The 27494-nt window shown below is 43.3% G+C and overlaps 1 protein-coding gene across 1 annotated transcript in view; it reads right to left on the bottom strand.

Moving 5' to 3' along the window:
* The window catches only part of LUC7L3 (LUC7 like 3 pre-mRNA splicing factor), a 29137-nt gene extending 3780 nt beyond the window's left edge, over positions 1-25357 (bottom strand). The window contains 9 exon segments of the mRNA XM_089318176.1: positions 3210-3370; positions 4022-4305; positions 5182-5343; positions 6540-6644; positions 8396-8470; positions 8827-8971; positions 9458-9497; positions 12903-12969; positions 25128-25357. Coding sequence (XP_089174302.1) covers positions 3210-3370; positions 4022-4305; positions 5182-5343; positions 6540-6644; positions 8396-8470; positions 8827-8971; positions 9458-9497; positions 12903-12969; positions 25128-25226 — 1138 coding nt within the window. The 5' untranslated portion in view covers positions 25227-25357.
* Positions 25358-27494: the final 2137 nt, after the last annotated feature.

Here is a 27494-nt window from a genome sequence, read left to right as displayed (position 1 = left end):
ACTCTGCTTTCAAATAAATAAAATAAATCTTTAAAAACGAACAAACAAAAGGGCCGGTGCTGTGGCATGGCAGGTAAAGCCACCCCCTACAGTGCTGACATCCCAGCTGCTTCACTTCCAATCCAGCTCTATGCTGTGGCCTGGGAAAGCAGAAGATAAAGATAGCCCCAAGTCCCTGGGCCCCTGTGTCCACATGGGAGACTCAGAGGAAGCTCCTGGCTCCTGGTTTGGGATCAGCCCAGCTCTGGCTGTTGCACCTATTTGGGGAGTAAACCAGTGGATGGAAGCTGTCTCTGCCTCTGCAACTTTTTCAAATAATTAAAACAAAACAACAAAAAAACCCAGAATCTTATGTGAATGGGGCACATTCAGTCCTTAACACTTTGCAAAATACAAAAAGCAATGTCCACATAGTTAATTGCAAGGCTTGCTTCACGTCTATCTGTCTGGTAGTGGAAACTACGCCAGTACAGTTTGCTCTAACTGACCTTGTGGGAAAGTCCTCCCTTTGTGTCTTATAGGCTTCTCTGGTACAAGGTAGCTTCAAAGAGGAAGAGTCCTTCTGTTGTCCCATGGAGGACTAGTCAATCCAATAATCTTATCTTCTGCCCCTACATAAATATGGTACACCTTAATAGGCCTAAGGCTATCCAAAATGTGTGGAGGATTTAAGTACAATGGAATGAGAAAGGAAACTTTCTCAACAAAGAAAACAAACTACACTGGCAGTTAAGACAGCTTTGTGTGAGAAACCATTTTTAATTTGTTGAATTAGAAAAACTGCTTCTATCACAGGACCTATAGTGCCTTGCTCTTAAAATTGCCATTATGAGATACCTGCTACTACTCAGACCCGGGCTCCCAAGACCAAACTTCAGTCATTTATGTATTTAGGAATGCACAGATGCTACATGTCATTCTCAAATGCCAACAAATCTTACCGCTTCTGAAAGAGATCCCAAAATTTAACTCAACTCCTTACTGGCATTCAAGACAGCCCTGATGAAATCTAACTACTTTTGTTCCTAAAGAAGCAACTAAACTATTTTAAGTGGCACACATGAGGATTCAGGAGAGCAAAAGGAATACAGGATTAAGAAACTTCTCAAAACAGAAGTGATTAATTTGATTTCTGATATCCTTTACCTAGCTCATAAGAGTTGGCACCTCACCCAAAAAATACATTATGCAGAAAGTCTTACAAAAACTTGATGAAACTTTCTGAAAACTAATGTAACGTCAGTTAACCCTTTGAAGCAATTACCTTTGGAATCACCGAAGCAATTTTTTTAAAAGATTTATTTACTTAAGAGATAGTTATAGAGAGAGGGAGGGATAGACAGACAGGTCTCCCATCCACTGGTTCACTCCCAAAAAGGCCACAACAGCTGGAACGGAGCTGAGCCAATCCAAAGCCAGGAGCCTCTTCTGGGAGTGGGTACAAGGGCCAAAGCAGTTGGGCCATTTTCTACCAGGCCATAGCAGAGAGCTGGATGCGAAGAGGAGCAGCCTGGACACGAACTGGGGCCCACATGGGAAGTTAGCGACACAGACAGACAGACAGAAGCTTAGCCCCCTACGCCACAGCACTGGCCCACAGAAGCAATCTCTACATCTCCTACAGAAGTTTAAAAATATTGTCCTCATTCTTATTTTAATTATTGTTTCATCTTATAGAAAAGGGTGATATATGTTAAATAAATACTTTAAAATCAGAGGTTGCCAGGCCAGTGCTGTGGCATAGCACCACATGGGCACTGGTTCAAGTCCTGGCTGCTCCACTTCTGATTCAGTTCCCTGCTATTGTGCCTGGGAAAGCAGTGGAAGACAGACCAAGTCTTTGGGCCCCTGCACCCAAATTAGAGACCCATAAGAAGCTGCTGGCTTCAGATCTGCCCAGTTTCAGCCTTTGTGGCCATTTGGGGAGTGAACCTCAGATAAAGACCTCTCTCTCTCTCTCTCTGCCTCTCAAATAAATAAATCTTAAAAAAACTTGTACCTACAAAGGGAAAAGAAAAGCAGAAGCCAAAAAACACATCCATTGTTTCTGCTGCTAGTTCTCCAACTCAGTATAACATAAACTTTGAATCTAACAAAACAGGACAGCTATAAAAAAATATAAAACCAGTATAATAAACTCGAATGCCAATATGTGTTTAATGTTGGAGATCAAACACAAACACAGGTAGGCAGGATGGGATGGAACAAGCAAAGCTGAGAACATTACAAGCAGGTCCTTTCTTGCATTCTTAAAACCATGCAAAGCGCAAGTCTGGTCAGCATAAAATGGAAGATGCTTAAAGAATCCAAAGAAAAGACAGACAGAAAACCCTGATGAGGAAATAATTATTGTTCAATAAAGGCGAAGGTGAAATATGAAACTACTATTGTGAAAACATGTCAAGAACAAAGTCGTATTTATTGTGCTAATAACAGTAAAACCAAAGGAAAAGGGTATGTTAATACCTTACACATGTAAGGTATTTAACTTCGAAGAACTCAGAAGTTACTAAGTGAATGATGTAGATGAAGATCAATGTACATTTACTTTGCATGACATATTACAAAACATCACCAAGAATTAAAAAAAAAAAAAAAAGCCAATTACTAAGGTAAAAATTTCCCTGAAAGGAAACAGAATGCCTGGAAGAATTTAGATGGAAAAATCTTTGGTTACCAACTGAAGGATGTGGTCTTTAACATGTTCTAAGGGAACACTAGGTCAACTCTCATTCTCAGATATCAAGCAGGAATGGTGGAAAAGTACACTAGTCTCCTAAATGGTGGATGGTCCTTTGAAGAGGAAAAGCACAGCTGGAAACCAAACTCTGGCTGTGTCTGGAGGGGGGGGGGGGGGCAGTGCTGTGTGGCATGACAGGTAAAGCCATTCCCTGTGATACTGGCATTACATATGGGCACTGATTTGTGTCCTGGCTGCTCCACTTCCCATCCAGCTCCCTGCTGATGTGCCTGGGAAAACAGGGGAAGATGGCCTAAGTATCTGGGTCCCTGGAGCTCCTGGCTCCAACCTGGCTCAGCTCTAGCCATTGTGGCCATTTGGGGAGCGAACCAGCAGATGAAGAAATCTCTGCCTCTGCTTCTCTGTAACTCTGCCTTTCAAATAAATTATCTTGGAAAAAGAAAAAGTCAGTGGGGAGATAAGGGTATGAAAACAGTCTCTTAATGAACTGAATTCTCTATAAACTAACCTTTATCCTTGGATTTTGTATCTTGTTCTCTGTCCCGACTTTTGCTCCTGTGCTTATATGACTTTCGATCCCGGCTTTTTGACCTCCTTCGATCCCGGCTGCGAGATCTATGTTTTCTTTCTGATCTGTCATGGCTTCTGCTTCTTCGTCGATCCCTACTTCTTAATAATTTAACCAAAATAGAAAACAACTTCAGCAGGTATTACGACACGGAAAGTCCTTGCAGAAGGACTGTTGAACAATTAACAAGATTAAGCAAAACTTAAAACAGTAAAACTGACTTCTTTTTAAGTCTTCTTATAATCAGTGAGAAAAGGAGCATTTTAAGAGGCCATCTGGTATGACGACCTCCTAAAAAGATTTGTGTCAAACCTCTTAAGTACAAATAGCAAACTTCCCTGAAGATGGAACCATTCACTGACTTACCTCTCATAATCTATCCTAGCACTTAAGGATACAGTCCTCAACTTATTATAGATCAATTTTACACTGGCACGAAAGTGCTTTGTGCTTAGTAGAAACCCTGTTTTGAATTCTGATCTTTTCCCAAGTCAGTGATACATGGTACAAGACTCACCAAAATCAGCCAACACTCTATAGTGAACTGTGTTGCTAAACTATGATGTCCAGCAGGTTACAGTAATGAAATGCATTATCAATGTACAGTATTTTCAACTTAAGATGAGTTTATCAGGACATGACACCATCAAAAGTGGAGGAATTCCTAGACTTAAAGCTTCCCAAGTACACTATTCTAAGGGTTTATTGACTATGTATGATGTGCAGGATATTGTCACATGTGTTACATGTACCTGCTCCGCCTTCTTTCTCTACTTCGTGATCTTTTGTGGTCCCGAGACCTGCTACATCTTCGGTCAGAAGTGCGGCTTGAGTGCCTACTTCTTGAACGACTTCTCTTTCTTCTTTCTCTGTCACGAGCCCTTTCTTTCTCTCTCTCTTCCTCTTCTCTTCGTCTTTTTCTTTCTCTTTCTTCTCTTTCTCTCTCCCGCTCTTTCTCTCTCTCTTCTCTTTCTTGTTTCTCCTTTTTAAGGCGTTCATCACGATCAGGTTCTTCGGTTCTTTTTCTTAACTTTTCCTAAGTAAATTGAGTTGGATTCTTGTAACTATAACCTTAAGGACACTGTCAAACCATGATACAATGAAGCAGTTTGTATGCCACTTTATGAAATTTGGTGGCTTTAAGGCAGGGGTGGGGAAAGCTTTTGCTGCAAAGGGCCATTTGGATATTTATATCACATCATTTGCAGGCCATACAACATATTAACTGAAAAATTAGCTTGCTGGGGCCAGCACTGTGGTGTCATGGGTAAAGCTACCACCTGCAGCGTCAGCATCCCATATGGGCGCCAGGTTTGAGTCTCAACTGCTCCACTTCTGTCTGATCCAGCTCTTGATATGGCCTAGAAAGCAAAAGATGGCCCAAGTGCTTGGACCCTGCACCCTGTGGGAGACCCAGAAACTCCTGGCTTCTGATCAGTGCAGCTCTGGCCATTGCAGCTGAGTGACCCAGTGGATGGAAGACCACCCTCACCCCCCGCCTCTCAAATAATTAAAAAAAAAAAAAAAAAGTGCAGCTCTGAAGCCACAGTATCACTTCAAAAAAATTAGCCTGCTATGGATTTACTGAATTTCAAATCCTATCTGTAGCTGCCCTGGCAGGGCCAGAGCAAAGGTTTTGTGGGCCTTACACTGGTGGGACTTTCCCCACCCCTGCTTAAGGGAAATATAGAAAATCTGATACCAACTATACAAATATGATATCATTACTTAACTAAATCCAAGAATCTTCTCCCCAAATTTCAAATATTTTGAAGAAAGCACTTTGATAGCTTGGTGAGTAGCAGAATTTCATGGGGGATTATCACTGCTTCAAGTAATTATATACATTGGCAAAATACCAAGAAGTTTACATCTCCATGTTTTACCAAAATATAGTTATTTAAAAACTTACTTTTAATTCTTCTACAGTAGCTTTTATTTTGGCGTAGCCCATGTGCTGTTTTCCCATCAAATGGTCATCTACTCGGGACTGGGCATCTCCTACTATCAAAAAAGCTCCACACACTTCACAAACTTCCATTTGTTTTTCTTGGGCAGCAAAGCTTTCAATTGTCTGAAATGATAAGTCAGTTTATAAGGGTATCTGAGGAAAAAAGAACAAACCCCAAAAAATCTTAACACTCAGAACAGATTTCTAGTGTGTGTGTGATCACCATTTTCCATTCTCTAAAGCCACAATACTGGTCAGCAACTGGTCAGCTTTTGGAGAGGTAAATACAGCAAGAACAACCAACTTGACATATCATCCAGTGTTGAGACCCATTGCTCAACTTTACTGACCGCCCACATCACCTTGAAAACTTACCACCTTTCAGAAAGCTATCTATTTTAGTCTAAATTCATTTCTCGCTTAGATTCAACAGGTATGGTATCCATATTAAAAAATCATTAAGGAACTGAATTCACTGAGTATAATCTGAACCCTTACTCAGTACTTGGAAACCAATGACCAATTACACTGCATCATAAGAAATCTAAAATATGTATATTTTTTAATATTTTTAATTCCTGAATTAAAAGTAAGAAGGTAGAAGATATTTTTAAAGAGTGTCAAATTTTAACCAAGGTAAATATATGTACTGAGCATTTTTAACAAAAATGAAAATACAGGGTAGGCATTGTGGCATAGAGGTTATGACACAACTCATGATGGATATCTACATTCTCTATCAGAGCACTGGTTCAAGCTCTGGCTCCTCAACTTCCAACCGAACTTCCTGCTAAAGTGCCTGGCAGCAGGTGATGGCCCAAGTACTTGTGTTCCTGCCACTCACATGGAAGTGGATGGAGTTCTGGGCTCAAGGTCTGGCTATTGCAAGTACTGCAGAGTGAACCAGCAGATGGGAGATCTTTCTATCTGTGTTGCACTGCCATTTAATGAAAATAAAAATTTTCAATAACTGAAAATAAAACTCAGACTCAAACAAGCTTGATTAAGGCACAGGTTCTTAAGTCAGTGTCCAGAGCCTATTTTTGTAAATAAAATTTCACTGGAATACAGTCACATCTATTTGTTCATATGTTGTCTGAGGTTACTTTCAGGACATAAAGACATGGATGGGTTTAGTAGCCTCCAGAGACTGTGTGGCCTGCAAACCTGAACTATCCACTATATGGCCCTTTAAGAAAAGTTGGCTGGATCTGAATTTGGGACATCAGAAAATCATTTTCTAAAGTTTTGAAATATGAATAGGTCCTAAGTAATTCATAGCAAACACCTGAGTAATGTATAAGGAGGTTATCACTCACCGAAGTTGTAGATCTAAGCAATTCTCTCTCTTCTTTTAGCTGTTCAACCAATTTCATCATTCCCTGGGCTTCTTCTACCTTTCCTTCAGATCCTAATTCTTCAATCTAGAAAAGGCAGGGGGAAAAAAACAGTCAAGACTCCTTTTTGGGGCCAGCACTGTGGTACAGTGGATAAAGTCACCACCCACAATGCTGGTGTCCCACATGGGCACCAGTTTAAGCCTGGCTGCTCACTTTCAATCCAGCTCCCTGCTAATGTGCCTGGGAAAGCAGGGAAGGATGGTCCAAATCCTTGGACTCCTGCATCCATGGAGACGCAGACAAAGCTCCACGCTTCTGGTTTTGGATTGGCCCAGCTTTGGCCATTGTAGCCATTTGGAGAGTGGACCAGCAGATAGAAGACCTTTCTTTCTTTCTCTGCCTCTCTGTAACTGCCTTTAAAACGTAAAACACACACACACACACACACACACACACACACACACACACACACACCCCTTAAAAAAAAAAAAAAGACTCCATTCTAACCATGGTTTTCAAAACATTCAAGGAAGGGGCTGGTGTTGCAATGTGCTGGGTAAAGCACTGCCTCCAATACTGGCATCCCACACAGATGCTGGTTCGTGTCCCAAATGCTCCACTTCCAGTCCATGGCCTGGGAAAGCAGAAGATGGCCCAAATGCTGGGAGCCCTGCCATCCATACGGAGGCCCAGATGAAGCTCCTGGCTTTGGCCTGACCTAGCCCTGGCCACTGCAACCATTTGAGAGTGAACCAGTGGATGGAAGAACTGTCTTTCCCCTTCTCTCTCTAACTCTTTCAAATAAATAATCTTTTAAAAAATTTCATGGAAAATACATTTTTTTTAAATTTACCTGACAGGTAGAGTTACAGACAGAGAGAGAAAGAAAGGTCTTCCTTCCATTGGTCCACACCCCAGATGGCCGCCATGGCCGGCGCTGCACCAATCCGAAGCCAGGAGCCAGGAGCTTCCTCCTGGTCTACCATGCGGGTGCAGAGGCCCAAAGCACTTGGGCCATCCTCCACTGCACTCCCGGACCACAGCAGAAAGCTAGACTGGAAGAGGAGCAACCAGGACTAGAACCTGGTGCCCATATGGGATGCCAGCGCCACAGGCGGAGGATTAACCGAGTGAGCCACAGTGCTGGCCCACATCATCTTTTAATTCCATTTTCCCATCAACTTTCTGAAGTACTCTAGTATTTTCTTTATTCCCTAAGCTTCATGATTTAGGTTTGATTTTGTTTCATTTATTGAATCCTCTAAGATTTTTAAATAATTCTACGTATAACTGACATACAATAAAATAAGCATTTTTAGGGTGCATAATTCAACTCTGTACCATTGGATACAACCATAATAAAATCATCACAGCCATCTAGATAATGAACATTTTCACCATCCAAAGAGGTCTCTCTCCTGCCTGGTTTTAAGTATCTACTCCACCCTCATTCTCATACATATTCCTAAGGAAACCACCCATCTGCTTTCTGTCACTATAGTTTTAATTTTCTCAAATTTTATGTAAGTGGAGTTACACAGTATTCATTTTTTGGTCTAGCTTCTTTCACTAAGTCTAAAATTCATTCATACTTTTTACGTATTTACTTTTTATTACTGAGTAATACTCCACCTTATAGATACATAATTTAATGACTCATTCCCCTATGAATGAACATTTGTGTTGTTTCCATGTAGGGCTTTTTTTTCAGGGGAGGGGGCATTATGAACTAATAGTACTGAGCATCTTTTCATGCTTTTTTTTTTGCCATCCATGTCTTCAGTGGTAAGTCTCTATTCCAAGTATTTTCGGACATCAATGTGCACCATTCTCACCTGCTGCAGGAGCACATCAATTTTGTCTGTTAGAACCTGAATTTTTTCTTCATTTTTACCTGTTGGGCCAGCTGCCTGTTGAAGATAATAAACATACTATCAACAACAACAACAACAACAACAAAAAAAAACCACACAAAAAAACAAAATTAAATATCCAGCTTCTCATATACCATATATAATATTTACATTTAATAATTAAAATGTTTAATCCCAAGGATAATAACTCAATTATCTTCAAATTCTGCTAGTCATATCACCAGTTACTGCTTTTTAAAGAGAAAAAGCCGTAAGATACCAAACATCCTAATAAAAGCTAAAAGAAATTTGATATCATTGTAAAAGAGTAAAGTAATGAACAAGGGAGGTCACGGGGCCTCCAGAGAACACAGATCGCTTACGGAGACTAAGTCCAATTTACACTTACTTACCCCAGAAGACTGCTGGTTTTGAGATAAGGCCAAACGAGCATGGCCTCGTCGAATTCTTCGTTCTACTTCTGCAAGTAAGCTCTGTAAATATCGCAAAAAATCTCTCTCATAGCCAACTTTCATAAAACGAGAACTCTTCTCATACCTAATAAAAAGAAAAACAAACACAACTTTCCAAGAATTCACCCGTTATAACTCACATATTCTAACTAGTCACAAGGACTTGTTTTTAGGCTGATGAACAAAAACTGGTGTATACGGAATGAACTGCTGATTGACCTTCATCCTAGTGAAGGGAAGGCAGTGTACTTAATTGTTTGGCTAAGCGCACAGGCTTTACACAGAGGTATGACAGCCACCTCTGCCACCATACTGGATCTGTGACTCTGAACCAGTCTCATCTATAAACCTGGAGCTGCTAAAAACCAAATGTGTGAAAGCGGAGGGGAAAAAAAAAGGCTTGGCATATGATATGCACTCAGATGATGGCTAGTATCATTAAAGTCACATAGCTTTATTCCTACTCCCAGTGTTCAGACCTCTATTAGATATTCATATTAAATTATGTCTTTAATCCATATTTCCTTTAAACTAAATAATGATTAGGAAAACAAATAACTCAACAACTTACTGTTTTCGTAGATTTTCATCATGAATTTTTTCACAAGGACCTGGAAAAAATATGGTATATATATGTGAATGTATCAATTATTTAATATTAACCTTTTCTCTTGACCAAAATATTTTTTAAAAGGAAAAATGATCCTTTTATCACTGAGTAGTCTGTAGATGCCTAAGTTGACCCTACTAAACCATGAAGCATTATGCCCAAATACCACATGGAAATTGGTCTCCTGGGTTTCCAAGTTCAGTAATAGGAATAGAAGAAAGGAAGGGATGGCAGAAATGAGAAGAAAAGAAACTGCTTCTTACTGCTATCAAAGAAAACTCTGATGGAGTAGATCTCTGGTTCAAACCACCATAGCCGTTTTATTATTTTCAAATACTTGCACATAAAGCCAAACAAGACAAGACTAGCACCCTAGTAGTCTTACTCCTTCTCATCTCTAAAAAGCAACCAATTTTGACTCTTTCAGCTATTTCTGGAATTTACTTCCATATTTATAATATAATTTGTATGTTCACTTTTCTTGGTTTATCAATCTATTCAGCAAAATTTCAGGTTTGTATTTTGACTATGTCAATGTTGTTCACTGTCAGTCTTAACAAAAGATGCATTATATTTTTCTTGGAATTTTTTTAGTAGCTTAGTTTTCTATGTATCTACTTCCAAATTCTTCTCAAACACTTTAGCTCAGTGATAAAACTATCTCTAAGTTTCTCTTAAGCTTCAAAATACATCAGATAATCATTTCATTTTCTTCCATCTGTTTCACTTTAATCTGCGATGCTTATCTTTGACTACTTCAATTTTCTAAGCTCACTAAAATCATCATCTGGAAGAATTCCTTTTCTGTTCTGTACTGGATACAGTTCACTAACTCTAGTTTTTGCTCTAATTCTAGTTTTGCTCTAATTCTTCATTGCTTACACAAATGTTTTGGGGAAGTTTACTGAGAAAAGGTCCATGGGAAATACTTTTTACCTTTACACTTTGATGTTTAGCTAGTAACAAAAATGTAATTTCCTTTTTTTTTTTTTTTTTTTTTTTTTTGGACAGGCAGAGTGGACAGTGAGAGAGAGAGACAGAGAGAAAGGTCTTCCTTTGCCGTTGGTTCACCCTCCAATGGCCGCTGCTGCCGGCGCATCGCGCTGATCCGAAGGCAGGAGCCAGGTGTTTCTCCTGGTCTCCCATGCGGGTGCAGGGCCCAAGGACTTGGGCCATCCTCCGCTGCACTCCCGGGCCATAGCAGAGAGCTGGCCTGGAAGAGGGGCAACCAGGACAGAATCCGGCGCCCCGACCGGGACTAGAACCCGGTGTGCCGGCACCGCAAGGCGGAGGATTAGCCTATTGAGCCACGGTGCCGGCCTAAAAATGTAATTTCTTTTTTAAAGATTTATTTGAAAGCCAGAGTTACAGAGAAAGAGGGAGAGACAGAGATGTTCCATTTGCTGGTTCACTCGCCAAATGGCCACAACGTTCAGGGCTGGGCCACATGAGCCAAGAGCTTCAACAGAGTCTCCCATGGGGGAGGCAAGAGTCTAACCAATTAGGCCATCGTGCTCTGCTTTTCCCAGGCCATTAGCAGGTGCTGGATCTGAAGTGGAACAGCTGGGAACTGATGCCCATATGGAATGCTGGCAATGCAGGCAGTGGCTTTACCTGCTATGCCACAACACCTCCCCAAAAATGTACTTTCACTCAGAACCTGAGGTGTTTCTCCGATGTCTTCAGGCTTCCTAGGTTGTCACTGAAAGGCCATTCTGATTCACAATCCTACAGTCTACATATTTCTCGTGCCTTCTGTAAGTTCACAAAGATGTGCCTCAGAGTGTAAACCTTTTTCATCTATGTACCAATCATTTGAAGGACTCACTCAATTTAGAGATTGATGTCATTCAGTACTCCAAATTTTTTTAAATGTTATTTCTTTGTGAATCTCCTCCCCGTTTTATGAAACTATTACTCAAGTATTGAACTGATTTATAACTTTTTAAAATTTTTGTCTGTCCAACATTCCAGCAAATATCCTCTATATTTTCCTTATTTCTCTAAAGATACTACATTTAGTTAAGATTTGAAGAAAAAAATTCTGCTTCTCTCATAATCTCTAATTCCTTTAAAATCTCCATCTCTTGCCTCTACTTCATGTGAAAGGTGTTTTTTTCAGTGTCTGGCTGCTGTTCCTTGGCAGGCAATTGATTTTTAATAGACACTCCCAAAATCTGACTGACCCATTATGCATAGGCAGTGTTTGTCAACTAACGGGCTTTAGCACAGGAACGTTAGGCAATATTTCTTTAAGGAGATACCTCAAGGATCAGTACCTGTAGAGATCACTTCTCTGGAACTGTTCACTTTGTCTAGGGAAGAATCCTCTTCTACCTGGGGAAAAACATCTGGCTGTATCCTTCTAGGAATAGGGCAGAGGAAAACCCCACTATTAAGAATACAGATTCATTTAATCTTTTTTACAATCTCACTTATACTCACTACTGCCCTGTGCTCTATCTGGGATCTCCAAATCTAAACTCTTTCAGCCCTAATGTGTTCTTCATGCTCTAAGGCAGGCACTGTGTATAATAAATTAATGATACACTTATGTATCTATAATGATACTAGTTCTGTATCATCCTTGAAAGAATTGAGAAAAATCCTCAATTATTTGTTACATTTCATGGTTCATATAACCAGGGTGTCTCAGGGTTGATGTCTCCAGAAAAAAACCCTCTGTTCTCCTGGGGCATAGGGAAGGAAAGGCAGGATCAAGAGATGCACAGGACCACCTAAACTAATGACTCTCTACCAGGGGCAATTTTGTTTCCCAGAGGACACTCGGCAATGCCTGAAGACATTTTTGTCTGTCCCAACTAGAAGGTGCTACTGGCATCCATCTAACAGGCAGAGGCCAGGGATGCTGCTTAACATCCCATAATATTATAGGACAGCCTCCCCAAAAACAGTTTCAAAAAGGTCAACAGTGTCAACGCCGACACTCATTCTCAGCCCCATTACTCAACCCTGCCTTTTGTGGTACCTGGTGCTTCCAAATCCTGAGCCTGTCCAAGGTTCTGCTGATCAAACACTTGCTTCTGTTAAGCATCCCCTTCTGCAGGCTTTTAGGATGCAGGTTTCTCTGCTCTGTTGAGTTTGCTGCTACTTCTCCATCCACTTGTCATCTTCCAAAAATTTGCTGACATCTCTAACATTATCGCCTCTTCCATTTACATCATTTAAAACTTTTTTCATTTTAGTGGGGTTTTGAGAGGGAGTGGAAATAGACATGTATGTTTAATTAAACCATATTTAACCAGACTAACATTAAAATTCAAGTAAGCAAGCCAGTAAGAAATTACTTAGCAATCTTTAAGAGCTTCTCAGAATTATAAAGAACCATTTTCTTAAAAAAAAAAAATCACAAAAATGATGAAAGTTACAAGGAAAATTTACTTACCAAGATCAGAACGAGTGTTTGTGAACAATTCCGCAGGACAAAAACCACAGAGGTAATATTTACAAACCTAGAAAGGAAAAAACAAAGAAATAGTTAACTTCATTTTGTAAAAATGTTTTTTTGGTAAAAAAAAAATTTGTAAAAAGATGCCCAAGTAATTATTTTCTCACTTCTTGAAATATCCATCTTTCAACCAAGTTAAATATAAAGACAATTACATTTGTTGAACTACACTCATACTAATTAGGTAAATTAGTGACTTTCACACTCCTCTATTTTAATACAAGGAAAGATGTGTGGGTCTGACACAATTAACAGTATTTTCTACTATCGACTTTTTAAAAAAAGATTTATTTATCTGAAAGGCAGAGTTAGAGACAGACAGATATTCCATGCACTGGTTCACCCCCGAAAATGGTCACAACAGCTGGGACTGGGCCACGCTGAAGCCAGAAGCTTCTTCCTGGTCTCCCACCTGAGTACAGGGGTCCAAGTACTTTAGCCACTTTAGGCTGTTTTCCCAGGTGCATTAGCAAGGGAGCTGGATCGGAAGAGGAGCAGCTGGGACTTGAATTGGCACCCTTATGGGACACTGGCATCACAGGTAGCAGCTTAATCCACTATGCCACAACAATAGCCCCTATCTTTAAAAAAAAAAATTTTTTTTTCCATTTATTTGAAGGCAGAGTAGCAGGGGGGGGGGAGGGAGAGAGAGAGAGAGATCTTACATCTGCGGATTTACTCCCCAAATGGCTCCAAAAGTCAGGCCAAAGCCAGGATCCAAGAGCTCCATCTGGGTCTCCCAAATGGGTGGCAGGGGCCTAAGTACTTGAGCCATCATCTGGCGCATTAACAGGAATGCCGAATCAGAAGCAGAGGTGGGCATCCCAATGAAGTAGGCAGGCATACAGGCTAAAATTAATTAGATTTGTGAACTGAAAGACCACGCCTTCGCTACGCCACTCCCCTCTGGAAGTGGGTTAAAAGCCGGGCCAGGTGATCTTCTTCCCTGGCCTCTTGTCAGAAGGGGGCCTGCTGTAGCCCCGTGCCTCCAGGGCGATTGGCCTTTGGGCCATGTGCTCTAGGCTTCCTGGCCCAGATCCAGGCCTCGATGCTCATCCACGTGGCTGGTTCCTGGTGCTTGGTATGAACCCCTATTCACCTCCCTCTCTTAAATAAAGCTCTCACTCTCCTATGCATCTTTCTCACTAAATAAAAGCTTAAAACGTACCATGCTGCCTCATTTATCTGTGCCAGTATTTAGAATTCTTCTCTAAATATGAGGCAAGAACCCTCTTGGGTTACTAATATCGAGGATTTAGTAATAAGCCTGTGGTGAAATCGTAAGGCACCCCAAATTCCAGTGGCACATGTGGCACCCCGCATAGCATTTCTATGGAACTTTAAGGGGCCACATTTCTGTGTAAATTTTAGGGGGTCTTCTCCGATTTCACCAAGAGGCAGCTTGACTCAAACTATACCCATTTTTAGACACAGGTCTCATACCTTCCCCTGAGGTTGGGGCTGAAAGTCCCAACTCTCTTTTGCCTTGGTCTTTTCTTTGACCAGCACCATCCCAAAGCAATCCAGCTGCTACCAACCAGCCGAACACTAGCATACAAAAAAGAATACTAAGCATATGAAAGAGATACTATCTCTTCAGAGATAGCTCAAGTTAAACTGGTGCCAATTATCTACTACAGAACCTAGTTTCCTCATATTGAAAAAGGATACAGTAGGGTTAAGCCTCCACCTGCAGTGCTGGTTCCTCTCCACTTCCAATCCAGCTCCCTGTTAATGATGAGAGGAAAATGGCCCAAGTACTTGGGCCCCTGCACCCATATGTAAGAGCCCGAAGAAGCTCCTGGCTTTTGCCTGGCCCAGCCACTGCAGTAATTTGGGGAGTGAACCAGCAGATGGAAGTTCTCTGTTTCTACCTTTCAAATAAATAGATCTTTTAAAAAAGGAGACATTGGGGCCAGCGCTGCGGTGCAGCAGGTAAAGCCACCGCCTGCAGTGTCAGCATCCTATATGGGTGTCAGTTCTAGTCCCAGCTGCTCCACTTCAGATTCAGCTCTCTGCTATGGCCTGGGAAAACAGTAGAAGATGGTCCAAGTGCTTGGATCTCTGTACCCATGTGGGAGACCCAGAAGAAGCTCCTGGTTTCTGATGAGCTCAGCTTCGGCCGTTGTGGCCATTTGTGGGATGAAACAGTGGATGGAAGATCTTTCTGTGACTCTGCCTTTCAAATAAATAAATAATTTTTTAAAAAGATAGAGATGGTATCTCATACTAGTCTAGTGAAGATTAAACTATGTATGTTTATTAACCTGGAAGAAAAGGGCAAATTACCCTGAATTTTAACTACTGATGAGACACATCTGTATGTGGACTAATTAGGAATACCTTATTTAGTCTGACTCCATCTGAGAGGAGAAAACTGAGATCAACCACATGACCTACCCTGAACATGCAGCTACTTTAATAAATCCAGACTACATCCCATTTTGCCAATCCAGTATGCTCTTTACTCTTCACTGATTACTATTTCACCTTTTAACTGATACATCAAAATTATCTGTTACTCTATTTAATAATTTCTATACCTAAACTTTTTGCTTAACTCTCCTGAGGGACTGAAGATGCTTAATTAAAAATGCAAAAAAGAAATAAAAGAAAAACTGGTAGTACATATGTGGATGCTTCAAATGAAGCTGTCAGTGATTAAAAAAAAAAAAAAAAAAAAAACCTGTAGCAAATTAAGCTGCTGCCTGCAATGCCAGTATCTCATATCAGAGTGCCAGTTCAAGTCCCGGCTGCTCTACTTCCAATCTAGCCCCCTGCTAAAGCACCTGGGAAAGATGGCCCAAGTGCCCTGCCACCCACATGGAAGACCAAGATAAGAGTTCCAGACCCCAGTTGCTGGAATCATTTGGGGTGTGAACCAGTGGGTGAAAGATCTCTCTCCCTTACTAATACATCTTTAAAACACAGAATTCATTTACTTGTAGACTTAAGTTAATTGCTAACATCTTTGAATGCCAGCACTCTGCATTTAATGGTAATCCCTGAAAGAAACTTTCAGACAAGTCTTTACTAAATGTCCACCATGGACCTAGATAACTGATGACCAAAGGTGGGAAGCACTGATAACATGGGGAGGGGGGTGAGCAGTGGGGGTAAGAGGCCAACACTAGAATTCTGTGAACATAACTGTGATCTATACTCTTCATAAATTTAAAGTAATAGGCCAGAGCCGCAGCTCACTTGACTAATCCTCCACCTGCGGCGCCAGCACCCCGGGTTCTAGTCCCAGTTGGGGCGCCAGATTCTGTCCCGGTTGCTCCTCTTCCAGTCCATCTCTCTGCTGTGGCCCGGGAGTGCAGTGGAGGATGGCCAAAGTCCTTGGGCCCTGCACCCGCATGGGAGACCAGGAGGAAGCACCTGGCTCCTGGCTTTGGATCAGCGCTGCGCGCCAGCCACAGCAGCCATTTAGGGAGTGAACCAATGGAAGACAAGACCTTTCTGTCTCTCTCTCTGTAAACTCTACCTGTCCAAAAAAAAAAAAAAATTTTTTTAAAGTAATAACCAGCAGTATTTGAAGAGTTCAGTCTCATCAACAGTTTTAACTACCAGTTAAAGAATGCAGATATATTGTAAATATAACTAGAAAGTTTTGATCGGGGCCAGCGCTGTGGCGTAGCAGGTAAAGCAGCTGCCTGCAGTGCCGGCATCATATATGGGTGCCGGTTCGAGTCCCGGCTGCTCCACTTCCCATCCAGCTCTCTGCTATGGCCTGGGAAAGCAGAAGACGATGGCCCAAGTCCTTGGGCCTCTGCACCCATGTGGAAGACCTGGAAAAAGCTCCTGGCTTCGGATCGGCACAGCTCTGGCCATTGCAGCCATTTGCAGAATGAATCAGCAGATGGAAGACCTCTCTCTCTTTCTCTGTCTCTCCTCCTCTCTCTGTGTAAAATAAATAAATAAATAAATCTTTGGGGAAAAAAAGTTTTGATCACAAGTTTCCCTAAGCTTAAACAGAATCAAATCATCCTGCTAATGGGCCTGGGAAAGCAGCAGAAGATGGCTCAAGTATTTAGGCCTCTGCCAATTACATGGGAGACCAGGATGGGGTTCCTGGCTCCTGGCTTCAGTCTGACCCAGCCCTGGCTGTTGCAGCCAACTGGAGCATGAATCAGTGGATGGAAGCTCTCAAAAAAAAATCTTTTTCAAAAAAACTTTAAAAAGCACTTCCAGACACTTTCCCAAAATCCCCTCCCACCCACCCTTCTCTGTTATTCCTTCTCCACCCACCATGTTCTTCCCCTTCCAGTGTTCATTGTATAGTGGACATGATCATGTGTTGACTGCTTTAATGTCTGTCTTCACTAGGTCACAGAAGAGCAAGGTGACAGCCGCCTGGAGTCAAGTTGCTGCTCTTCTCATTTGACCTGTGTGAACTTGGAAAAGTTCTTAAACTAGCACCCCCGCGTCCACCCCATCCCCTTCAGTTTCTTCTTTGGTAAAACTCTTAGCTCAGTGCTTGGCACATGGCTCCATAAAACTGAGCTATGATGCTAGCTCTCTAGCCATGGCAAAAAGACTGGTGTTGTGGCATAGCAGGTAAAGCCACTGCCTGCAACGCTGGCATCCCATATGGGTGCTAGTTCATGTCCCAGTTGATCCACTTCCAATCCAGCTGCTAACGGCCCGGGAAAAGCAGCACAAGATGGCCCAAGTGTCTGGGCCCCTGCCACAAATGTGGGAGACCCAGAAGAAGCTCTTGGCTTCAGCCGGACCCAGTGCTGGTTATTGCAGCCATCTGGGGAGTGACCCAGTGGATGGAAGATCTTTCTGTCCCTTCCTTTCTCTGTAACTCTTTCAAATAAACAATAAATCTTTTTAAAAAAATTTGAAAAAATGGATAAACACCTACAAAGAAAAAAAATTTTTTTGACAGGCAGAGTTATAGACAGTGAGAGACAAAAAGGTCTTCCTTCCGTTGGTTCACCCCCCAAATGGCCGCCACAGCACTGCGCCGATCCGAAGCCAGGAGTCAGGGGCTTCCTCCTGGTCTCCCATGTGGGTGCAGGACCCAAGCACTATGGGCCACCCTCTACTGCCTTTCTGGGCCACAGCAGAGAGCTGGACTGGAAGAGGAGCAACCGGGACAAAACCAGCACCCCAGCAGGGACTAGAACCCAGAGTGCCAGCGCCACAGGTGGAGGATTAGCCTAGTGAGCCGCAACGCCGGCCTAAAGAAAACTTTTAATAAAAGTATTTTTTTTTTTTAAAGAAGATTTAGGGGCCAGTTCTGTGGCGCAGCAGGTTAAAATCCTACCCCGCAGCAACGGCATTCCATGAGTTCCAGCTGCTCCACTTCTGATCCAGCTCCCTGCTAATGCAGGTGCTCATGAACCCACGTGGGAGAAATGGATGACACTTCTGGCTTCAGCCTGGCCCAACTACGGCCACTGCAGCCATATAGGGAGTGAATTAGTGGATGGAAGACCTCTCTCTAACTCTGCCTCTCTCTGTAACTCTTTCAAATAAATAAAATAAATCTTTAAAAAGATTGTCTCTAATTTTATTACGCATTTTGCAGCCATGGTTCATCCACTTTAAATAAATTAAAATTTTGGTAAAATTTCTATTAATTTTCTACACACAGCAGCCAGACAGCAAACTTCTCTAGTGTTTAGAAACTTTCTATTGTTTCCCAATGTAATTTAGTCCAAATTTTTAACAAGGCTTGTAAAAACCACTCAAAACCAAGTTCCTGCCTATCTAGCCACATTCACCCAATAAAAGCAAACAAGGGCTCCAGCTATAACATTATATACAATTTCCCAAATGGACTGATTTTCTTCAGCCTAGTAACATTTGTCTTTCCTCCCTCTCCCCTTCCTCCGGCTTCTCCCGTCCAATCTTTTAGGTCCAGTAGCTCAAAGGCCAGTATATCTTAGAGGTGTTTCATGAACATCTATCCCAGTTGGGGTTAGATGCATCTTTCCTATGTAGCCTCTGTACCTTATTTTCCCCCATTATGGGCAATATTTATGTTGTTATGAAAGTGCTTACTCTTTCAAATCTGTTGTCATCACACTGATGGCCTGCTAAACTGCTGTATTTATACTACTGTTACATTTTTGTCCAAGAAAAATTAATGCAAAAACTTAAAACATTTCATAAACAATGAAGTACTGTGTTAGTTAAAAAAAAGTAGTTATGAACTTAACCTGCCTTCTTTCACTGTGAGAAAATCAAGTCTACTGACACATGCATAGCAACATACACACGCTATTCCTAAGTCAGAAATACAAATAGGGGGCGTAGGGGTGTGGTGGGCTGAGCATCCTCCTGAGGCGCTGGCATCTCATGTGGGCACAGGTTTGGGTCCCGGCTGCTCCACTTCCGATCTAACTCCTTGCTGATGGCCTGGGAAAGCAATAGAGATTGGCCCAGGTACTTGGACCCCAGCACCCATGTGGAAGACCCGGAGGAAGTACCTGGCTTCAGATTGGCCCAGCTCCAGCCTTTGTGGCCATTTGGGGGAGAGGATCAACATTTGGAACACCTCTCTGTCTCTCCCTCTCTCTCTAACTCTGTCAAATAAATAGATGGATCTTAAAAAAATAAATAAAAATAAAAAACCAAATATATAGGAAATACTTTAGCATTTTAAATGTGATAATAGTATTGTGCTTGGGGCCAGCATTATGGCTTAGCGTGGTAAGCCACCACCTGTTCATGTCCAGGCTGCTCCACTTTGGATTCAGCTCCCCACTAATGTGCTTGGGAAAGCAGCAGAGGACAGCTCAAGTGCCTGGGCCCCGGCACCCACGTGGGAGACCTGAAATAAGCTCCTTGCTCCTGGCCATTGCAGCCATTTGAGGAATGAACCAATGGATGGAAGACCTCTCAGTCTCTTCCTAACTGCCTTTCAAATAAACAAATCTTTTAAAAAAATTGTGCTTATATTTTTAATTTTTAATTTATTTGAAAGGCAAAGAGAACTCCCATCTGCTAGTTTACCTCGAAAAAGCCCGCAACAGCCAAGACTGGGCCAGGTCAAAGGACTAGAACTCAAACTGGACCTGCTGGAATCAGTAACAGCTCAAACTGTGACATGGGATGTGGGTGTCCCAACTAGCACCTTAACCACTAGGCAAATGTCTGCCCCTGGGTATGTTTTTTAAAAATATTTTATCTTAGAGATACATAATGACTTTGAGGTTGAAATAAAAGAACTGCTTTATCTTTTTTTTTTAACAGGCAGAGTGGACAGTGAGAGAGAGAGAGACAGAGAGAAAGGTCTTCCTTTTGCCGTTGGTTCGCCCTCCAATGGCCACCGTGGCCGGCGCGCTGCAGCCGGCGCACCGCACCGCGCTGATCCGAAGGCAGGAGCCAGGTACTTATCCTGGTCTCCCATGGGGTGCAGGGCCCAAGCACTTGGGCCATCCTCCCACTGCACTCCCGGGCCACAGCAGAGCTGGCCTGGAAGAGGGGCAAGCGGGACAGAATCCGGTGCCCCGACCGGGACTAGAACCCGGTGTGCCAGCGCCGCTAGGCGGAGGATTAGCCTATTGAGCCGCGGCGCCGGCCCAAGAACTGCTTTAAAACAACAGTGTGTGGTTCTCTCGCTCCCTCCCTCCATCAATAAATTAAGGGAAAAAAGTGTAGAAGATAAAGAATATTGGCCACTTCCTGATAACATTGAATTGAGTATGGTATATGGAAAATTTATTATATTCATTCTAATTCTGTGTATTTTGGGGAGAAAAAGCAAACAGCAGTTTGTACATGTAACACATGAACTGCTGGTAATTCTGAGACATCAATATTTACCATGTACAATAGAAAAGGCAAAAAACGCCTACGTTTCTGACGGTATTTTAGTAACTCTGAATTACAATTATTGGTAAAACATTTATAATACATGTCATTATAATTATTAATTTTCTGCTTCGAATTTTCCCTCTCAAAATGCACATTTAAAAATGTTATCAAAGGGCAGATATTTGGCCTAGTAAAGATGCCCACATCCCAGATCAGAGTGCCTGCGTTAAGTCCTGGCTCTGCTCTTGACTCCTGGCTTCCTGTTAATGCAAACCCTAAGACTGCACCAGTTAAGTGGTCAAGTAGTTGGGTTCCTGCTGCCCAAGTAAAAGAGTTGGATTGCACTCCCTATCTTAGGCTGCCTTTGGCCCAAGCCTAGACATGCAGGAAATGAACCAGTACATGGGCGCCTCTCTGCCACTCAAATAATAAAAATTTATTTTTAAAAAATTTACTTATTGGCCGGCGCCGCGGCTCACTAGGCTAATCCTCCGCCTTGCGGCGCCGGCACACCGGGTTCTAGTCCCGGTTGGGGCGCCGGATTCTGTCCCGGTTGCCCCTCTTCCAGGCCAGCCCTCTGCTGTGGCCCGGGAGTGCAGTGGAGGATGGCCCAGGTGCTTGGGCCCTGCACCCCATGGGAGACCAGGAAAAGCACCTGGCTCCTGGCTCCTGCCATCGGATCAGCGCGGTGCGCCGGCCGCAGCGCGCCGGCCGCGGCGGCCATTGGAGGGTGAACCTGCGGCAAAGGAAGACCTTTCTCTCTCTCTCTCTCTCTCTCTCACTGTCCACTCTGCCTGTCAAAAAAAAAAAAAAAAAATTTACTTATTTATTTGAAAGGTAGCATTGGAGAGAGATCTTCCATCTGCTGATTCACCCCCCACAAAGGTCACAACAGCCAGGGCTGGGCCAGGCCAATACCAGGAGGTTCTTCCAGGTTGCACAAATTGGTGCAGGGGCCCAGAGACTTGGGCCATCTTCCACTGCTTTCCAAGGCACCTAGCAAGGGGATGCCAGCACTGCAGGCCATGGCTTAACCCACTGTGCCACAGTGCTGGCCCCTAGAATTTATTTTCAACATGTAAACAGAAGCTTTATCTACTTTTTTTTTTAAGATTTAGTTTATTGAGGCCAGTGTTGTGGCACAACAGGTAAAGCTGCTGCCTGCAACACTGGCATCTCATATGGTGCCAGTTCGTACCTTGGCTACTCCACTTCTGATCTCACTCTCTGCTTATAGCCTGGGAAAGCAGAAGAGGATGGCCCAAGTGCTTGGGACCCTGCATCCATGTGGGAGACCTGGAAGACACTCCTGGCTTCAGCCTTGCTCCAGCTCCCTCTCTAACTCTGCCTTTCAAATATCCTAAATTAAACAAAAAAAAATTAAAATTTGAAAGGCTGACACACAGAGAAAAGGGTGGGAGTACCTTTACCCACTGGTTCACTCTCCAAAAGGCCACAATAGCAGATCTGGGCCAGGCCAAAGTCGGGAGTCAGGAGCTCCATTTGGGTGATGGGGCCCAAGCAGCTGGACCATCCTCTGCCGCCCTCCCATGCACACTAGAAGAAAGCTGGACAGAGAGCAAAGCAGCTGGGACTCCAATCAGAGCTCCCCTAAGGGATAGTGGTATAACAAGCAGTGGCTTAATCCACTATGCCAAAATGCCAGCAACTATCTACTGTTTCTTTAAAACTTTGTGGTATCAGTAACGATACAACATCTGCTATTATTCCAAAGATTTTCGAAAAGGGCATCTGGTTCAATTCCCTTCACAAATTATTAAACCTTCCTGAACTTGATAAATGATGAAAGAAACTTCATTTTCAGATATTAGAATCACAGTTAAGAGTTAAGCTATTTCACTTTTGGGTTGAGATCTAGAATGCAAAAATCTCAATAAGCTACAAAATTCCTATATTACATAAAAAAATAAAAGGTTCAAACTAGACTTTACCATTCCCTAGAATTTTCTAATAATATGGCCCCTAGTGCCTTCCAGAGAAGCTGTGAAATCTTCCCACATGGAATGAGGTTATTTGGGATTAATCAAGCAAAGCAGACAAACTGCAACAATCTACAAAGTCACAAATGCCTGTAAAACACCAACTCGGTAAAGCACTTTCCAAGATTCCCTATACATCATTAAAAATGGCCCATATTCTGCCTCACAGATGCATCCTACACTTAAAATGCAGCCTCTCCAAAATCCAGCTTGATCACACATGGTTAAAGGGAAACAAAAAAACTGCTATGAGAAACGAGTTCAAATTACAATCTTAGAAGCTATTACCAAATTAATGCTGATTAAATTCAACTGTGCACATCTTCCATAGACCTACACAATCAGGCATCGGTGGGGGTAAGGGGTGCTGGGCTATGAAAATCCACATTCAAAACAAATTCCACATGTCAAGCAAATACAGGTCTCTAGGGACTACATTTTAACACTAAGGTAAAGTCTTCACTTTGATTCAAATATCTATAGATGCCACAACTGGAGTTTTAATACACTGTTGCTTCCTTGTGATATTTTAGATGTCTCTGTTCCAAATGAAAACAAAGAACCCCACCCAGGTGAAATGTCTCTTCCATCTAGTGCAAATGTGGCAAAGAAAAATTTCCAAACAGGTATGCAAAAATATTTTGAAATGTCAGGCTAACATGACACTAATGAATACTCAGAGGCATATGTTGGGTCTGTCCATCCCTCCAGGATTAGCACTAACAGTCAACAACACAAGAGTGTGCAAATGACCCGGAAGTGATCAGGAGCTTCCCTAGCTTTACTATACCTCTCCAACAACTCATTAGAAGAGGCATCTTGTTCTTGGTCAACACCACCTACCTTTTCCCTGAAGACATGAAACTGAAATGCTAGTAACTGACATGAAGTCCTTAAATCTAAAATGAAATGCAATCTGTCATTAAAAGCATTAAATATTATGGTGATAAACACTAAAAAGTTAAAATCAGTGCAAAGCACTAAAACTGAAAGTAAAGCAGATTATGCCAGATACGATATAAAATCTAAATTGCTATTCTGAGTGCCTCTGGGTTTATAAATCCTTCAAATACACTGCAACATGTTCCTTCACAACACGTGTTCAAAACAAGGGGGCAGAGACAAGGCTGCACCAGTTGAGTGAAACTAAACATTTTACTCTTTAATACAAAATACATAAGAGTACTATTTGCATATAGGTTGAATTGCAATATTGTAAGCCATTGCAAGCTTAGACTGAAAAGTTACCGAGTTGGAAGACAAAATTTGAAAAAGTTACTTCTGTGACAGAGATATCTAGAAAGGAAAAAGGCATCTAGTTAAGCAACAAAGTTACTCAGTCTCCTTCTGCACAAACGTCCAAAAAAATGAACCCTTCAGAAAGATTCACATTTCCCAATTAGTGACAAACGTGTAATTTCACAAACACCCCACACAAAGAGTTCTATCACAAGAACATTTCATTACTACTCTGGAAGCATGTAGCACCCCCAATACAACTTCATCAAAACACACTACTGGAGTACTACACGCACGCATCAACCTGTTTTCCTGCATTGCAAAAGAAAAAATGTACACTATGTTTAAGTCTATGTTTAAAAAGACTAGGCAACTAATTTTCTTTACAAAACATTATCCACTGAACTGTTTCTTCATGTTCTGATTAAGCGATTGCTTTAGAAGTATCACGTTCGATTACAATCGTTCAAAACGAGACCAAAACCTATGAAATACACTACAGCATTTGCAGACAGCCTATTTCATAGACCGGGAAAGTGAGCAGGACTGCAAAGATTAGGTTTAGCTTCGCCACTTTTCTGCCAAAGACCTAGGGCTAGCCTCTCAAGTCTCACCTGCGAAACCGAAATTGTATTTAGCCCTGTTCACAGTTACGAGGATGAAGTGAGTTTTGGGTGGGAAAAAAAAAAAGCTTTGACAACTATCCACAGGAGCGATTTATTAGAACAAGGTGTAAGTCGTCACGGTTAAAAAAGAAAAAACTACTAAGTTTCTGCCTCTATTTTTCCACATAAGCTCCGAAAGTGAAACAATTCCTGAATTAAAGATACCGCCACGACCACTAACCTGGGTCCGATATTTCAGTCTAAACACGACGCTCAGCCCAAATAACGGAAGAATTTGCCCTTCTCCCTTTTCAGGTGAAAATTCGTAGCCGCTAGATGTAATAAATTCTCCCATCCTTCCTTTCCCGCGTCTCCCCGCCTCACCCCGGCGCTTTCCAATTCCGCCCAAGGCGCTCCCCGGCTCCCGCGACACTAGAACAACAAAAACAAACCGCCCCTCACCCCCGGACGCCGGGCCCCGGCCCGCGCCGTTCCCCTCCCCCACGGCGCCCGGGCACAGGCCCAAGGCCCGCGGGACTTACGTTCTCGTGGTCCCACCGCACGTTGCTGCGCTTCTCGTCCGGGGCGAGGTTCCGGTCCCGGCCCATTAACTCATCCAACAATTGCGCAGCAGAAATCATGGTGCTTTTTTCGGGCGGCTGCTCCCAGCAGCCCTCGCACCCGCACACCGAAACGCCGGCGACACGGTCGCCAAGCTCCTCGGCCCGCTCTCAGGCCGAACAAGCCTCCTCCTCAGAGGAGCCGATAAGACAAAATGGCCGCCGCGCGGGCGCTTTCCCAGCATGCCGTGCGCCCACGGGGCCACGCCCAGGCCCGGGCGGCGAGGGCAGGCCGGCTTCCGCGGGGCGGGGGCGGGGCCCGCCGTGGGCGGGACCTGCCGAGGCCGCCCGGAGCTCCGCCCCTGTCCGAGCTGCGCGGTTGAGTCACCGCGGCAGCCTGCCTACCCCAGTTTCCGCGCTTTTGCACAGTGAGCGGTGCGAACCCACGTGTGGCAGCTTGGACGCCGCTCCGACGTGGGGAAAAAGCGCACGGTGCCATCTTCCAGTGGGAGGGACTGAAACTGCGCACCCTGATTCCGGGTCCCGACTCCATTTTCCCAGTCTGCCTCCTCTACCTGGCTTTGTGCTCCCGCCCTGGGCCTCCAGGTGGACGGGGACGGAAGTCTAGGCGGGAAGTGACAAGGCGATTTCTGCAAGGTCATGAGGAGTATGAGGATTGAGTGCTACACCTGATGCCACCCAGTCTGGACTTACTATACAGTCATTTGCTAAACAAGTAGCTGAATATTAGCCTATACTAGACACTAAGCTTGAAGCTACTTTGAAAACCTTTTTTGTTTTAAAAAAAGATTCCTTTATTTGAAAGAGTTACAGAGAAGGAAGGACGGAGAGAGAGACGTCTTCCTGGGGTCAGCACTGTGGCATAGCGGTTAAAGCTGCTGCCTGCAGTGCCAGTATCCCATATGGGCACCAGGTCGAGAGAAACGTCTTCCATCCGCTGGTTCTCTCCCCAAATGGCGCAGCAATGGCCAGGGCTGAGCGAAGCCAAAGCCAGGAGCGCTTTCCGGGTCTCCCACGTGGGTGGCAGGGGCCTAAGCTCTGGGGCCATCCTCTGGCTGCTTTCCTCAGCCCATTAGCAGGGTGCTGGATGGGGCTTTACTCTGTATGCCACATGTCAGCCTCTACTCTGAGAACCTTTCAAAGACATCCTTGCTCTGTCCTTGCGTTGGTGAGGGAAACTTGCTGAGGAAATGAAATCACAAAGACATGGATACAAATTGGGATCTGTGCAGTTAGCACAGTTAAGGAGATGCACTCTACACCCAAATCATCTGGGTTCATAAGCCTAGCTGTGCCACTCTGTGCCTTTGTTTTCTCGTCTATAAAATGGGGTTTATACTGCCATTTTAACACCCACTTACAATAGGGTGTTATTGTGAAGATTAAATGAATTAATAAAATATAAGGCACTACGCATTGATGCAACAAGCCCAAGACATTCACATTCATCTAGTCATTAGCTACTATGAATGGGAAAAAGCTGGGAGCTGTCAAAGAGCAACAGAGGTCTCTGGAAGTGATTTAAGACCTCCACAATAATAAGGATCCAGCCAGAGTAAATGCGGAAAAAAATCCGATCAGAGAAGATGGCATATAGCAAGACCATCTCATAACATGAAGCAGTGTGCATCATTATTTGAAACAAGCCTGAACCCGGTGGGCCTGGGTACACCAGATGCCCGTTAAGTAGCATTTACGACATGCTGCTGCAGACCTTGGCAGAAGAAGCCAGAGAAGTCCCAGGGAGGTCGGAAGGATTTAGAGTGGAGGAAGGCAAAGCTCAAAGGAAAGTGAGGAACATTGGAGAACACGGCTGAGGGTCTGACAAGCGAGGCCTGACCGTGTCGGGTGAGCCTTGCAGTTGGGAACCACACAGGAACAGGATGAAGTGTGAAGGGGAAGTAAAGCCAAAGGGTGGTTAGGTAACTCTTCTTGAAAAGCAGCAAACCTGAGAAGTGAAAGGCAGTACAATGGTGGGAGGCTTCTTAACGATGGGAAATTGGGATATGTTTAATGTTTGGAATAACCCATTATAGAGGAGGAAGATAAAGGGAGTGAAGACCTAAGTTCTTGCCAAGGCGAGGTCAGGGCATTTTTCTGCAAGGAGAAAAAAATCTTTGTGCACTGCAGCAGGAAAGAAGAAAAGGTACAAATCTGTAGATTTAGCAGTGAGATGGGGGTAAAGGGGAGATTTTTTTTAATTAATTAATTTAATTAAAAGTCAGACTTAGAGAGATCTTCATCCGCTGGTCCACTCCCCAAATGGCTGCATTGGCCAGGGCTGGGCCAGGCGGAAGCCAGGAGCCAGGTGCTTCTTCCAGGTCTCCC

Source organism: Oryctolagus cuniculus, chromosome 17 (assembly GCF_051225735.1).
Source record: "Oryctolagus cuniculus isolate XC-2025 breed Fujian yellow rabbit chromosome 17, ASM5122573v1, whole genome shotgun sequence".
Taxonomy (NCBI): Eukaryota; Metazoa; Chordata; class Mammalia; order Lagomorpha; family Leporidae; genus Oryctolagus; species Oryctolagus cuniculus.
This window is presented reverse-complemented; position numbering and strand designations above follow the sequence as displayed.